This window comes from Dermochelys coriacea, chromosome 11, assembly GCF_009764565.3.
Source record: "Dermochelys coriacea isolate rDerCor1 chromosome 11, rDerCor1.pri.v4, whole genome shotgun sequence".
In the NCBI taxonomy this organism is placed as follows: Eukaryota; Metazoa; Chordata; order Testudines; family Dermochelyidae; genus Dermochelys; species Dermochelys coriacea.
The window spans coordinates 10,658,100-10,670,738 of record NC_050078.2 but is presented as its reverse complement, the minus strand read 5'-3'; the positions used below and the strand labels follow the sequence as shown (position 1 = coordinate 10,670,738).

The 12,639-nt window shown below is 43.6% G+C and overlaps 1 protein-coding gene across 5 annotated transcripts in view; it reads left to right on the top strand.

The window, feature by feature from the left end:
- Window positions 1-12,639, top strand: part of SEMA5B (semaphorin 5B) — a 376,386-nt gene that overhangs the window by 235,779 nt on the left and 127,968 nt on the right. For all 5 annotated transcript variants that reach the window (XM_038422653.2, XM_043504940.1, XM_038422657.2 and 2 more), the window contains one exon: window positions 7,967-8,012. In XM_038422653.2, coding sequence (XP_038278581.1) covers window positions 7,967-8,012 — 46 coding nt within the window. The remainder of the gene's footprint in view (window positions 1-7,966; window positions 8,013-12,639) is intronic.

The window sequence follows — 12,639 nt, the reverse complement described above, 5'->3', positions numbered from 1 at the left end:
AGCTTAATAAAATATGTAGCATCTGTGTGGCCGACACAAGGTTGTGCTTAGGTTTATGTGGCTCTCCTGTGTAATAAGGTTAGGCACCTCTGCCATTATGTAAAGGCCTGGTGCACTTGAGTATTCCTTAATTCTACTCCTCCAGCTGATTTAAACTCCAGTTCAGCAAGTTACTTAAACAGCCATATGACTTTAAGCATGTGTCCCAATGAAGTTAATGGGGGCATTTTGAGGTACCTTTTTAAAGTACCCTTTTAAATAGGGGCCTTAAATTGCAGTTCTACTCTTAAAAGTGACTGTGTAAAAATGGTGCCTTTTTACTCAGCAGATCTTCTCCCTGGGCATATTCAGAATCACATTTGCGGAATATAGTGAGTACAATAAATTTTTGCTGCTTTTTCCTCCCATTAGCCCTGCAGGGCCAACACAGCTAAGAGCAACTGAGCTGGATTCTATCCCTTCTTGTGCATCACCAACAGAATTGTTAGATTCAATCGGTTACAATTGTGTAAAGCCACTAAAAGCCAAAGAATTGAACAGGCATCACTGAGGGCATAATCTGGCCAGCAGAATTTCTATTACTGGTGGTGATATGCAAGAAGAAAAGAACTCAGTTTGATCTCAGATGCCATGTTGAGTTTGTTGGGTGAGAAATAAGAAAAAATATCTTTGTATTTGTAAATGGGGCCCATTTTTCTCCATGGAGAGATGACAAACATATAGGACTCCATTCTTACAGAGTTGTGTTTGCAGGACAGAGGTATACATTAAAGTACTCCTGAGGGAATTCTGCGCCACTGCACATGTGCATATTTCATGTGCCGTGCATATTTTTTATTTTTCTTGCAGAAAATAGTTTCTGCTGAAAAATTGCTGCAGTTCCACCTTTGCCCACCAGAGGGTGCTGTGGTGCTAGAACAGAGCAGCGGCTCCTGGCAAGCTCCAGCCAGGATAGCGAAGAGAAAGAGCCTATCTTCTTCACAGTGCCTGTCGGGCCAGGTCAGGAGACAGGGAATATGGGGAGACAGACAGTGTGGGACTGCTGGGGATTCACAGAGAGGGGCTCATAAGGGCTAGTGAGGGAGGACAGACTAGGGCAGGGACTGAATGGGAGTGGAGGCGCAGGGCCATGGTGGGCGGGAGGTGCAGAGCCACATGGGAAGAGGGGGAGGTGTGCGGGGGGGGGAAGGGGGATGGCTGAGTAGGGGCACAGAGACATAAGGATGGGGGCAGATGTGCCTGACTGAATGGGAGAGGCTTGGGGTCAGCCAGGGACTGCATGGGGATGCTCCTTAACAATCTTTCCCTGCCTTCCAAAAAAAACCTGTTCCATGCTTTCCCCACCAATGCCCAACAACCCCTTCAAGTTTATACCCAGGCTCCTTCCCAACAATTACTTCCCTCTTCCTCAGTTCCTCCACTACCTTGACTCCCCCAAGCCTTTGCACTGCTTCTGAGTGGTGCGGGAAATATGGTTCCATACCGTAGTTTAAATGAATTATTACTCAGTTCTGTATTAATATGCCTAGTAAGGAATCTGTTTAAAAACATTTCCTGAATCTTTTTATTGTTTGTATTGTTACAGACGTACTTGCTGACAGGTATTTTGAAATAAATTACCAAAATAATTTAAACTGGTGTGATGATATTGTGTTATTTTGACAAATAAAATATGCAGAATTTTGAAATATTCTGTGCAGAATTTTTAATTTTTTGGTGCAGAATTCTACCAGGAGTAACATTAGTATGAAGAGTTGAGAAGATAATTGTGTGAACTTTAGTATCCTTGACTGATGGAGGGTTGTGTGCCACCTGACCACAGCTCACAGCTGATGCGTATGTGCATGCGCCACATAGTGATCTATGCAAAGATACACCCTGCTTGTCTTTAAACAGACTCTGTTCTTTCTGCAGCTCTTTTGGGCTCAAGGAAAACTATCTCCTTTGAATATGCCTCTTGCTTTACAAGTTTTTGGTTGAATCTGTTCCACTGTGGGGAAAAAAAATCTAATATTAAAAGTTTATCACTCAGTCAAACCACCCCGTGCTTCACAGGACTAAAACAAGGAGCTGGAATCTGTGTTATAAGACTTCCAAAATCAATGCATTTAAATAGCATGCTTAACAACAGGAAACCAGCTCCAAGCCAGTTATCATGAGAACTCCTTCCTCGGGGTGTTATAAGACTTGAGGCCCTGTGACATACTTTAACACCTTCAGGAGCAGGATTATTTCATGATACTTACATGCTGGAGCTGCATTATTATTTTTGTTAAATTAGTGTGTGTTTTCCTAAGGGATCCAAGAAAAATCAGCTGTTGGATCAAAATTCCAGTCTGAGCAATTCCATAGATGTGTGTAACCCTAGTGCCATGGGTCTGTGAAACAGAGCTCATTGCAGGGTGTAATATTTGTTAAAAGGCTTTTCTACACAGTGTGGCAATGTGCACTACAACAATGTGATTTCTAAGTGCACTAACTTGTCTGTGTAGACTCTGCTAGTTTTCATTAAAATTTCCCCAGCATGCTTTAACATAATGCTGTTTGAAACAGCACTGCAGTAAAGGGCACTGGGGAACTTTTAGTGTGCATGCAGCCTCCTGATGCAGATCAGTTAGTGCACAACATCTCAGTGTGCTTTTGGAATCACACCTCTGTAGAGCGCACTGCTGCACAGTTTAGACAGTAGCTGATGAGAAACAGTTTAATAACAACGGCAAAGAGTCCTATGGCACCTTATAGACTAACAGACGTATTGGAGCATAAGCTTTTGTGGGTGAATACCCGCTTCGTCGGATGCATGTAGTGGGAATTTCCAGAGGCAGGTATAAATATGCAAGCAAGAATCAGGCTAGGGATAACGAGGTTAGTTCAATCAGGGAGGATGAGGCCCTTTTCTGGCAGTTGAGGTGTGAACACCAAGGGAGGAGAAACTGCTTTTGTAGTTGGCTAGCCATTCACAGTCTTTGTTTAATCCTGAGCTGATGGTGTCAAATTTGCAAATGAACTGAAGCTCAGCAGTTTCTCTTTGAAGTCTGGTCCTGAAGTTTTTTTGCTGCAGGATGGCTAACTTTAAATCTGCTGTTTCAGAGTAGCAGCCGTGTTAGTCTGTATTCTCAAAAAGAAAAGGAGTACTTGTGGCACCTTAGAGACTAACAAATTTATTAGAGCATAAGCTTTCGTGAGCTAAAGCTTATGCTCTAATAAATTTGTTAGTCTCTAAGGTGCCACAAGTACTCCTTTTCTTTTTAAATCTGCTATTGTGTGTCCAGGGAGATTGAAATGTTCTCCTACAGGTTTTTGTATATTGCCATTCCTAATATCTGTGTGTCCATTTATCCTTTTACATAGGAACTGTCCAGTTTGGCCGATGTACATAGCAGAGGGGCATTGCTGGCACATGATGGCGTATATTACATTGGTGGACATGCAGGTGAATGAACCGGTGGTAGTGTGGCTGATCTGGTTAGGTCCTATGTTGGTGTCGCTGGTGTAGATATGTGGGCAGAGTTGGCATCAAGGTTTGTTGCATGGATTGGTTCCTGAGTTAGTTACTATGGTGCGGTGTGTAGTTGCTGGTGAGAATATGCTTCAGGTTGGTGGGTTGTCTTTGGGTGAGGACTGGCCTGCCTTCCAAGGCCTGTGAAAGTGAGGGATTGTTGTCCAGGATGTGTTGTAGATCACTGATGTTGAGCTGGAGGGGTTTTAGTTGAGGACTGTATGTGATGGCCAGTGGTGTTCTCTTGGTTTCTTTCTTGGGCTTGCAGCAGGGGGCTTCTGGGTACATCTTTGGTTCTGTTCATCTATTTCCTTATTTCCTCATGTGGCTATCGTAGTTTTGAGAATGCTTGGTGAAGATCTTGTAGGTGTTGGTCTCTGTCTGAGGGGTTGGAGCAAATGCTGTTGTACCTCAGCGCTTGGCTGTAGACAATGGATCGTGTGGTGTGTCTGGGATGGAAGCTGGAGGCATGAAGGCAGGCATAGCGGTCGATAGGTTTTCGGTATAGGGTCATGTTAACGTGACCGTCACTTATTTGCACCGTGGTGTCTAGGAAGTGGACTTCCCATGTAGATTGGTCCAGGCTGAGGTTGATGGTAGGGTGGAAGCTATTGAAATCGTGGTGGAATTCTTCCAGGGTTTCCTTCCCATATGTCCAGATGATGATGATGCCATCAATGTAGCATAGGTAGAGAAGGGGCGTGAGTGGACGAGAGCTGAGGAAGCGTTGTTCCAGGTCAGCCATAAAAATGTTGGCATATTGTGGGGCCATGTGGGTGCCCATAGCGGTGCCACTGGTCTGGAGGTATATATTATCACCAAATTTGAAATAATTGTGCGTGAGGATAAAGTCACAGAGCTCAGCAGCCAGTTGTGCTGTGGTATCATCAGGGATACTGTTCCTGACAGCTTGTATTCCATCTGTGTGTGGGATGTGTAGAGAGCCTCTACATCCATGGTGGCTAGGATGGTGTTTTCTGGAAGATCACCAATGCATTGTAGTTTTCTCAGGACATCAGTGGTGTCGTGGAGATAGCTGGGAGTGCTGGTGGTGTAGGGAGTAGAGTCCACATATCTGGACAGTCCTTCAGTGAGAGTGCCAATGCCCGGGATGATGGGGCAACCAGGATTTCCAGGTTTGTGGATCTTGGGTGGTAGTAGAATAACCCTGGTTGGGACTCTAAGGGTATGTTGATTTGTTCCTGTGTTAGTGTAGGGAGTGTCCTGTGTAGATGGTGTAGTTTTTTAGTGTATTCCTCAGTGGGATCTGAGGAAAGTGGCCTGTAGAATTTGGTATTGGAGAGTTGTCTGGCAGCCTCCTTTTGGTAGTCAGACCTGTTCATGATGACAACAGCACCTCCTTTATCAGCCTCTTTGATTATAATGTCAGGGTTGTTTCTGAGGCTGTGGATGGCATTGCGTTCTGCTCGACTTAGGTTATGAGGCAAGTGATGTTGTTTTTCCACTGTTTCTGTCTGTACACGTCAGCAGAAGCATTCTATGTATAGATCCAGTCTGTCATTTCAACTCTCAGGAGGAGTCCATGTGTAGTTCTTCTTCTTGTGCTGTTGGTGGGAAGGTATCTGTGCATCAGTGTGCTGTTCAGTGTTATCTTGAAAGTATTCTTTGAGTCGGAGACGGCGAAAGTAGGCTTCCAGATCACCACAGAACTGTATCATGTTTGTGGGGGTGGCAGGGCAGAAAGAGAGTCCCCGAGATAGGACAGACTCTTCTGCCAGGCAGAGCGGGTAGCTGGATAGATTGACGATATTGCTGGGTGAGTTAGGGTTACCATTGTTGTGGCCCCATGTGGCAGGTAGGATTTTAGACAGCTTACAGTCCTTTTCCTTTGTAGAGAGGTGAAGTGTTTAATGTAGATCTCCTGTCTTATTTTAGTAAAGTCCATTTGTATGGAAGGTTGGTTATTTATGAGAGTCTCCAGGTTGGAGAGCTCTTTTTTGATGTTTTCCTGTTTGCTGTATAGGATGCTGATCAGGTGGTTCCTCAGTTTCTTTGATAGTGTGTGTCATCATCTCTCATTGTGGTCTGGGCAGTATGTAGATAGCAATGGATTTTTAACCTTCAGTTCATTTGGTATGATGTCCATCAGTTTGCATTTGGAAAGGAGTTCTTGCTTGCATATTTATACCTGCCTCTGGAAATTTCCACTACATGCATCCGACAAAGTGGGTATTCACTCACGAAAGCTTATGCTCCAATATGTCTGTTAGTCTATAAGGTGCCACAGGACTCTTTGCCACTTTTACAGATCCAGACTAACACGGCTACCCCTCTGAGGTTAATAACCAAGTACATGGAAGGTTATACAGCTGTAAGAGAAGGGAAGGATGTTTTCAGTGTACAAAAGAACTGCTGGATTTGGGGAGATGCTCTTAAGTGAGAACTTGGAAAGATACATTGGACACATTTTGCTAATAATAATAATAATACCTAGCTCTTTTCATCAGTAGGTGAATAGATTTGAGTAGATTTCAAAGATCTGTGCAAAGGAGCTCAGTATCATTATCCCCATGCTACAGATTGGGAAACTGAGGCAGAGGGAGGGAAGAGGCTTCCCCAAGGTCACTCAACAAGCCAGTGGCAGAGCTGGGACTAGAACTCAAGTCTCATGAATCCCAGTCTCGTGCTCTGTTAGGCCACACTGCCTAAATACTTCTCAGGAAATCATTCATTTAGTATTGTCTCTGACGTGCTTTGATAGGGATCATTGAAGAGTCTCATGCTCCTCTGTCGGTTATTCCTGTGCAGGTGAGTGGAAGAGACCATTGTGATCATCTAATCTGACCTCCTGTATAACACAGGCCATACAAGTTCCCCAAAACAAATGACATGTATTTTAGAAAAACATCCAATTCTTGATTTAAAAATTGTCAGTGATGGAGAATCTATCACAACCCTTGATAAATTGTTCCAATGGTTAATTACCATGTCAAAAAGTTGTGCCTTGTTTTCAGTCCGAATTTGTCTAGCTTCAACTTCCAGCTACTGGATCACGCTATAGCTTTCTCTCTTTATTATATTATTGTATTTATGAATGTAATATATTTAGTGTATTCATTAGACTTGGGTGGAAATGTGAATGCGTTAAGTCAAGGTTATTAAGCATAAACACCTACATAACACAAATGATTGTTTCCTTTTTTCTGTAATCTGTCAATATTTCTTTTAGGTCTGCACAGATCATGAGAGTGTTGTGGGGATGCCTAGGCCCTTTGTGTCCCATAGCCATCTGGCCATCCCCTTGCCCCCTTTAGCCCTTGGCAGCAAGAACTGTCATGTCAGAACCTGTCTCCACTGCCTCTGACCCAGAATCCTCTTTGCTCGGGAAGATTCTTCATCACGGCTCGGGTGTGGGGGCTTGGGGAGTTTCCGCACAGACCACGGGTTCAGGCCACAGTCCCTTGCACTGATTTCGCTGCAAGTTTTGTGTGTGTGGAGAACACCTAGCAGAATGCAGCTGCGCTTTTCCCTGCTTTCCGTGTTCTTCTGAGCCCAGGTCTGCAGATTCCATCTCATCCCCTCTCCCAGAAGCAAATAGGAGTGTAGCAGCATTGGCCTTGTGCCAGCTGAAAATTTTGAATCAGGCCCCTAGTTGTTAAGGTTTCTTTGTACATCTCCATTATAGGCTTTGGAAAGTTTGGCTACAAATTGGCTCAGAGCTTTGTTACAAAGTTCATGAAAAGACAGGCAACGGAAGGTTATTGTCCTGCTGTGCTTGCCAGTGCTGAGGCCTCAGCAGGAGCATCATGTCCAGTTGGGCGCCACACATTCAGAAAGATGTGGACAAATTGAAGAGAATCCAGAGGAGAAATGATAAGGTTTAGAGGAAAAAGACCTATGAGGAAATGTTAAAACAAAAACCCTGGATATATTTTGTCTTGAAAAAAGAGTGAGGGGGACCTCATAACTCTTCAGATATGTTAAGAGCTGTTATAAAGAGGATTGGGATCAATTGTTCATGTCCACTGAAGGTAGGACAAGAAGTAATCGGCTTACTCTGCAGCAAGGGAGATTGAGGTTAAAGCTTAAGAAAATCTTTCTGACTATAAGGACAGTGAAGCACTGGAATAGGCTTCCAAGAGAGGTTGTGGAATCTACATCATTAGAGGTTTTTAAAAACAGTTTGGACAAACCGTTGTCAGGGATGGTTTAGGTTTAGTTGGTCCTGCCTTAGTGCCAGGGCCTGAACTAGATGACCTTTAGAGGTCCCGTCCAGCCCCTACATTTCTGTGAAACAAGAGGCACCATTTTAGCATTTCCTTTTGTTATTTTGGTGGATCACGTGGACACTTTTCTTGGAAAGGCTCACTGCCTGAATAAATGCATGACCATACTTTTAGCCAAAAGTATACTACTTTCCCTCACTTTCTTCTCTCCCGCCCTTCCTTTTTTAAAAAGTTTTCTCTTTAATCTAACAACTTTTTTTTCTTCTTCTTTCTCCTGCAGGAACTACCTCTTCAGACTTAGTCTACACAATGTTTCTCTTATCCAGGTACGTATGTTCATTTTTTACCCAATCGTTTTGCTTGACTCGTTAAGATGAATGTGCTACTGGAATCGCTTGGTGTATGTTGTCAATATGCGTCCAGAGTGGCAGAGGGAAGAATTAGACTTTGTTCTCACTGAGAAGATAATGCTAAAGGGAAGGGCATTCCAGTGCTTGGCCATTTGGATAGCACTTTCTTGCTCTTCATTCTTGAGTGTTTTTGGTGGTGATGGGATGCGTGGGTGCTGAAAACATGGCATCTTAAAGAAACAAAGCAAGTAGATTTACTGATAGCTGGTTCAGCTTAAATAAAACCATACAAAGAAATCCTTGGCTTTCCTTAGTGCAGAGGTCAGCAGCTGGAAGGGATGGCTTTACCAGTTCTTGTCCATCACCGCTCCCTGCTTTTGCTGTGCCCCTGGGAGCGTGGAATGCTGAGGAGCTAAATGTGTTACTAAAAACAGGATAGGACTTGCAGGCATTCAAAAGTACAGCTGGTTGTAGATGTTTGTCACCCAACACCCAATGGTAGAGGAGGTGGCTCGTCTGCACTGGACTGAAAAGGCTTACAAACAGCCAATGGGATGAGCAAGATTTTCCCCCTCTAGCTTGAATCTGGAACTGAAAGGTGCAGCAAAAATTATTATTTAATTAGTAATTAATTAAAAGTAACAGAATGTCTGTCAATAACAAATATGCTGGGGTATAGATTGTTGTTTTCTGTAAACACTGAAAGATGTGCCTTGCTCTTTTTAGATCAAAATGAGGGCACCTACTCCCAAAGACTTTAGAATCCAAGGCCTCATTATGGCATCTCACTCTGTGCAGGTGCCTGAATGATCCCGTGTTGACTTCCAAGGGGCCCTTGCCCATGCAGAGTCAGGCTAAAATGCTCTGACCAGTGCGCGGTATTCAGCATGGCTGGGCAAAGCACCTGCCACACCCTGTTTCCTTGCATGCAAGTCTCTTGACATGAAGTGTGGATGGAGGGCAGCATAGATATTTAGCATAGATACGTAGCAGTTATACACTTCATTCCCATGCATCTTCCTTTTTTTATTCTATGAAGTACAAGTGACAGTGGAACGAACTCTAAAAGTTGACCTCATCTAACAGAACTTTCCTTTTTCAAGGATGGTAGGTTACGTGTACCAGAAGAATTCCAGTGGGATACAGAAAAGATGGGAGCCTAGTGGTGGTGGTGAAATAGTGTTTTTCTGTAGAGTGCTGATTCTCAGAGTAGCTATCACAGCCTGTTGTTCTGGTTACCCCATGGGGGTCCCCTACATCCTGACATGGTTGAGATTCTCCTGGGGGCAGTGCTGCTTCAACAATGGCTAGAGCTTTGTGCATCCTTTCTGCACTGGGGTAACTTTCTTCCACAATGGTCTGCATGCTATACTGCCTAAAATTGAAAGCCTTCCTGTATGTGGAGGATGTGGTGGGATCTCTGGTTAACATAATGAGGGTTTGTTTGTTTCTGCTTTCAGGGTGTATCTGACCATTTCTACAAACCTCTTTGCATGACAATGAGAGCATGGAATTATGCAGACACACATGTTGGGAATGATGGAAACGATTGATTCCAGACCTAGTGGTTGCCTAAATAGCTACTTGGCTTGCATCCGTGAAGCACATAATGCTGCTCAGAGAACACCCCACCCCTCCATATACATCATTTTGAAGAAAAGAATAGAAAATCAAGCTGAGAAATTAAGGGGATTCTAAGTTCAGTTCAATAGAAGGGGGAGGGAGGCAAAGTTTAGAAAATAACAAAACAGAAACTCTCTTGTATTGAGGTGTTAGTGGCTCTTTTAAAATATAATATGGATCCTACAGTTCGACATGTATTGGGAGGGTCTTTTTTTCCTACCAGTGGGTCTGATTCACTTCTCCTTGTTGGAACCTATGTTGCAGGCTGCCAGTGGCACCACATCTGCCTGAAAGTGGGATAACGTAGTGCAAGTCCCCACCGCATCCCTGATTTGCTGAGGTTGAACCGGGCAGCACTGCTCACAGAGTAGGAACTGTGTGCTGAGTAGGGAGCAGAGCCAGAACATGCAGAAGAGACCCTGATTCAGCGCATCTTCTAGATTAGCCTTTAGAGGAGGGGATCCGACTGAGTACTAGTCTGAGCTTAAAGCTGCCTTCCCTGCCACCCCCCATGGCCACAGCTGATTGTGGGTAAAGTGTGAGTGTAAATGTCAGTCAAACTGCACCCACAGACAAGAGTCAAGCCCCTTCAGTGCTTTTGCCATGAACAAGGCTGATCTTAGTAGTTTTTTTAATGAGCCTGGAAACACTGGAGCAATAGCCTAGTGACACTGTTACCTGGCCCACTGACTTGGGTGCTTGTAAATCTCTCTCCTTCTGTAATGTTGTAGATTTAGTGGCTAACTCTGATTGATGCATCCCCCCTGCACCGTCTTTTCTAGATTCAGAAAATGAACATTTCCTACTGTTAAACCGGTGACATGGTCCCTCATCATATACATTACATTATTCACTGCTTCCATTCAGAGGAAATTCTCATGCCCTTGAGAATTCTGTAGTTACCATTAGAGCCCTGCGTGAATACAAATTTATATCTGCGGATGTGGATATCCGGGATATAAAATTGTATCTCTGCAGGGCTCTAGCTACCATTTCACAAGGCTAGAGTAAACCTTCTTGATACTGTTTGGTTTGGAAACTTGAAGGCCTTCTAGGACTTTGGTTTCTCTCTTTCCACATAGCTGCTGTTGTGGACTGCTCTCATTTAGGTCCTGATCCAAAGCCTGCTGAAGTTAATAAGAGTGTTCCACTGACTTCAGAGAGCCGGGGATCAGACCCTTACTTGGGACATTAATTTTGGGTCCATCACAAAAATCAGACCTAGCAGCGAAGGCTTTGTATCATTTCTGGTCCCAGACTGGGCTACCATTTTTGATAGTTCTTTACTAGCTTTAGGAGAACAGCTGGATTTTTAGTTTGGGTGGCAGCTCTGAAAAATAAAAAAAATTAAAAATTGATTCAAGCTGAATTGAATGCAAAAAAAAAAATCTGAAGAATTTCAGCAAAAAGGAAAAAGTTGAATTTTTTTTTGTTTTGGATCAAAACAAACTGCTTGGTGTAGTTTCTGGGCACGTTTTACCGTAAAAGCAAAGGAAATGAAATAAAGCAGCCAGAGGAGGCAATGGCATTGCTGCCTTTGTCTTCCTTCTGACCTGTAGTCCAGTGGTTGGGGCACTCCCCTGGGATGTGAGAGTCCCAGGTTCAATTCCCCCGTCCGCTGCATGTGGGGCAGAGATTTAAACTTGGGTCTCCCACATTGTGGCGGAAGCACCCTAGCGGCTGGGCTATAGTTTGCTGTGGGTCTTTCTGTTTCTCATATTGAAGCTGTTCCATTCTTGATACATATCTACATAGATAGTGGAGCAGGGATTTGAACTTTGCTCTCCCATATGGCATTTTTCAGTGAATAAACTATTTGCTGGAGGAAAAAATTGCCCAGCTCTGTCCCATACAGCATTGCAATGAATGCTTGTAAGCTCACAGCACAACAAAAATGTGCTATACTGACAAGAGATTCAACCCATTTTAAACTGGAGTAGGACATTACCCCCCAATACATATAATATGGAGCTAGGATCTTGAAATTACAATGACAAAAGACAAGCTATAACAAATGTCTTGCCCATAGGATGAAAACTTGTTTTCTGGGTGCACATTACTGATATTGTTTGTGCAGTGAAAGATGTCTCAAAAATTAGTGTTTCCTGATAAATGGGATAGGATTTTGGTGGTGGGACGGGCACAGTTATGGAAGGTTTCTGTGGGGCATGTTTCAAGGGGATGAGTGCAGGAGGATAATGGGGGGGAGCACTTTGGGGAGGTTAGAGTAGATCAGGGAGGGGATGTGGCAGGTTTTGGTGGGGAGGAGGACATGTGAGTCTTCGGGAGCTGTTAAGGAGACAGTAAATGAAGTGAGCTGTAGCTCACGAAAGCTTATGCTCTAATAAATTTGTTAGTCTCTAAGGTGCCACAAGTACTCCTTTTCTTTTTGCGAATACAGACTAACACGGCTGCTACTCTGAAACCAGTAAAGACTGTCCTTTCCTTTCCTCTCAGCTCTTTGTCTCTTATCCCTTCTCCAGAGTAGGTTGTTTTGGTCCCCTCTGGCCTGCCATGATCCAAAGTTCACTTCTGGTTCAGGGCTAGCTTTAGATTTTTGTTTGAGGTTAAACATTCCCTTCCCCTGTTTACCCCTCCAAGAGCTGCATCCGCAGGCCTGGATTAGAATGGATTAGAAACAAAAGGGAAACTATTCTTATCATACCCAAGCTGAGATAAATGCAAAATGTGAAAAGACTGTGTTAATGGCCAACAGTGAGCCAGCACCAAGATATTGCAGGAATCACTAATGATTATGGGTGTCTCAATGTTTTGGTACCTATCTTAATGAAGCTGAACTTCCAGGGGAGGGGTTCTCAAGAGTTTCTGAAAATCAGTCCCTATAAGGTACCTCAAGTTGGATACCTTAAAACATTAGTCACTATTGAAAATCTTGTAGATTTTTTTTTAAAAATTCTTGCAAAACTCCAGAAATTTGCCTTTAAAACATACAGGATTTTTAAATCTGCTAATGTCCCTT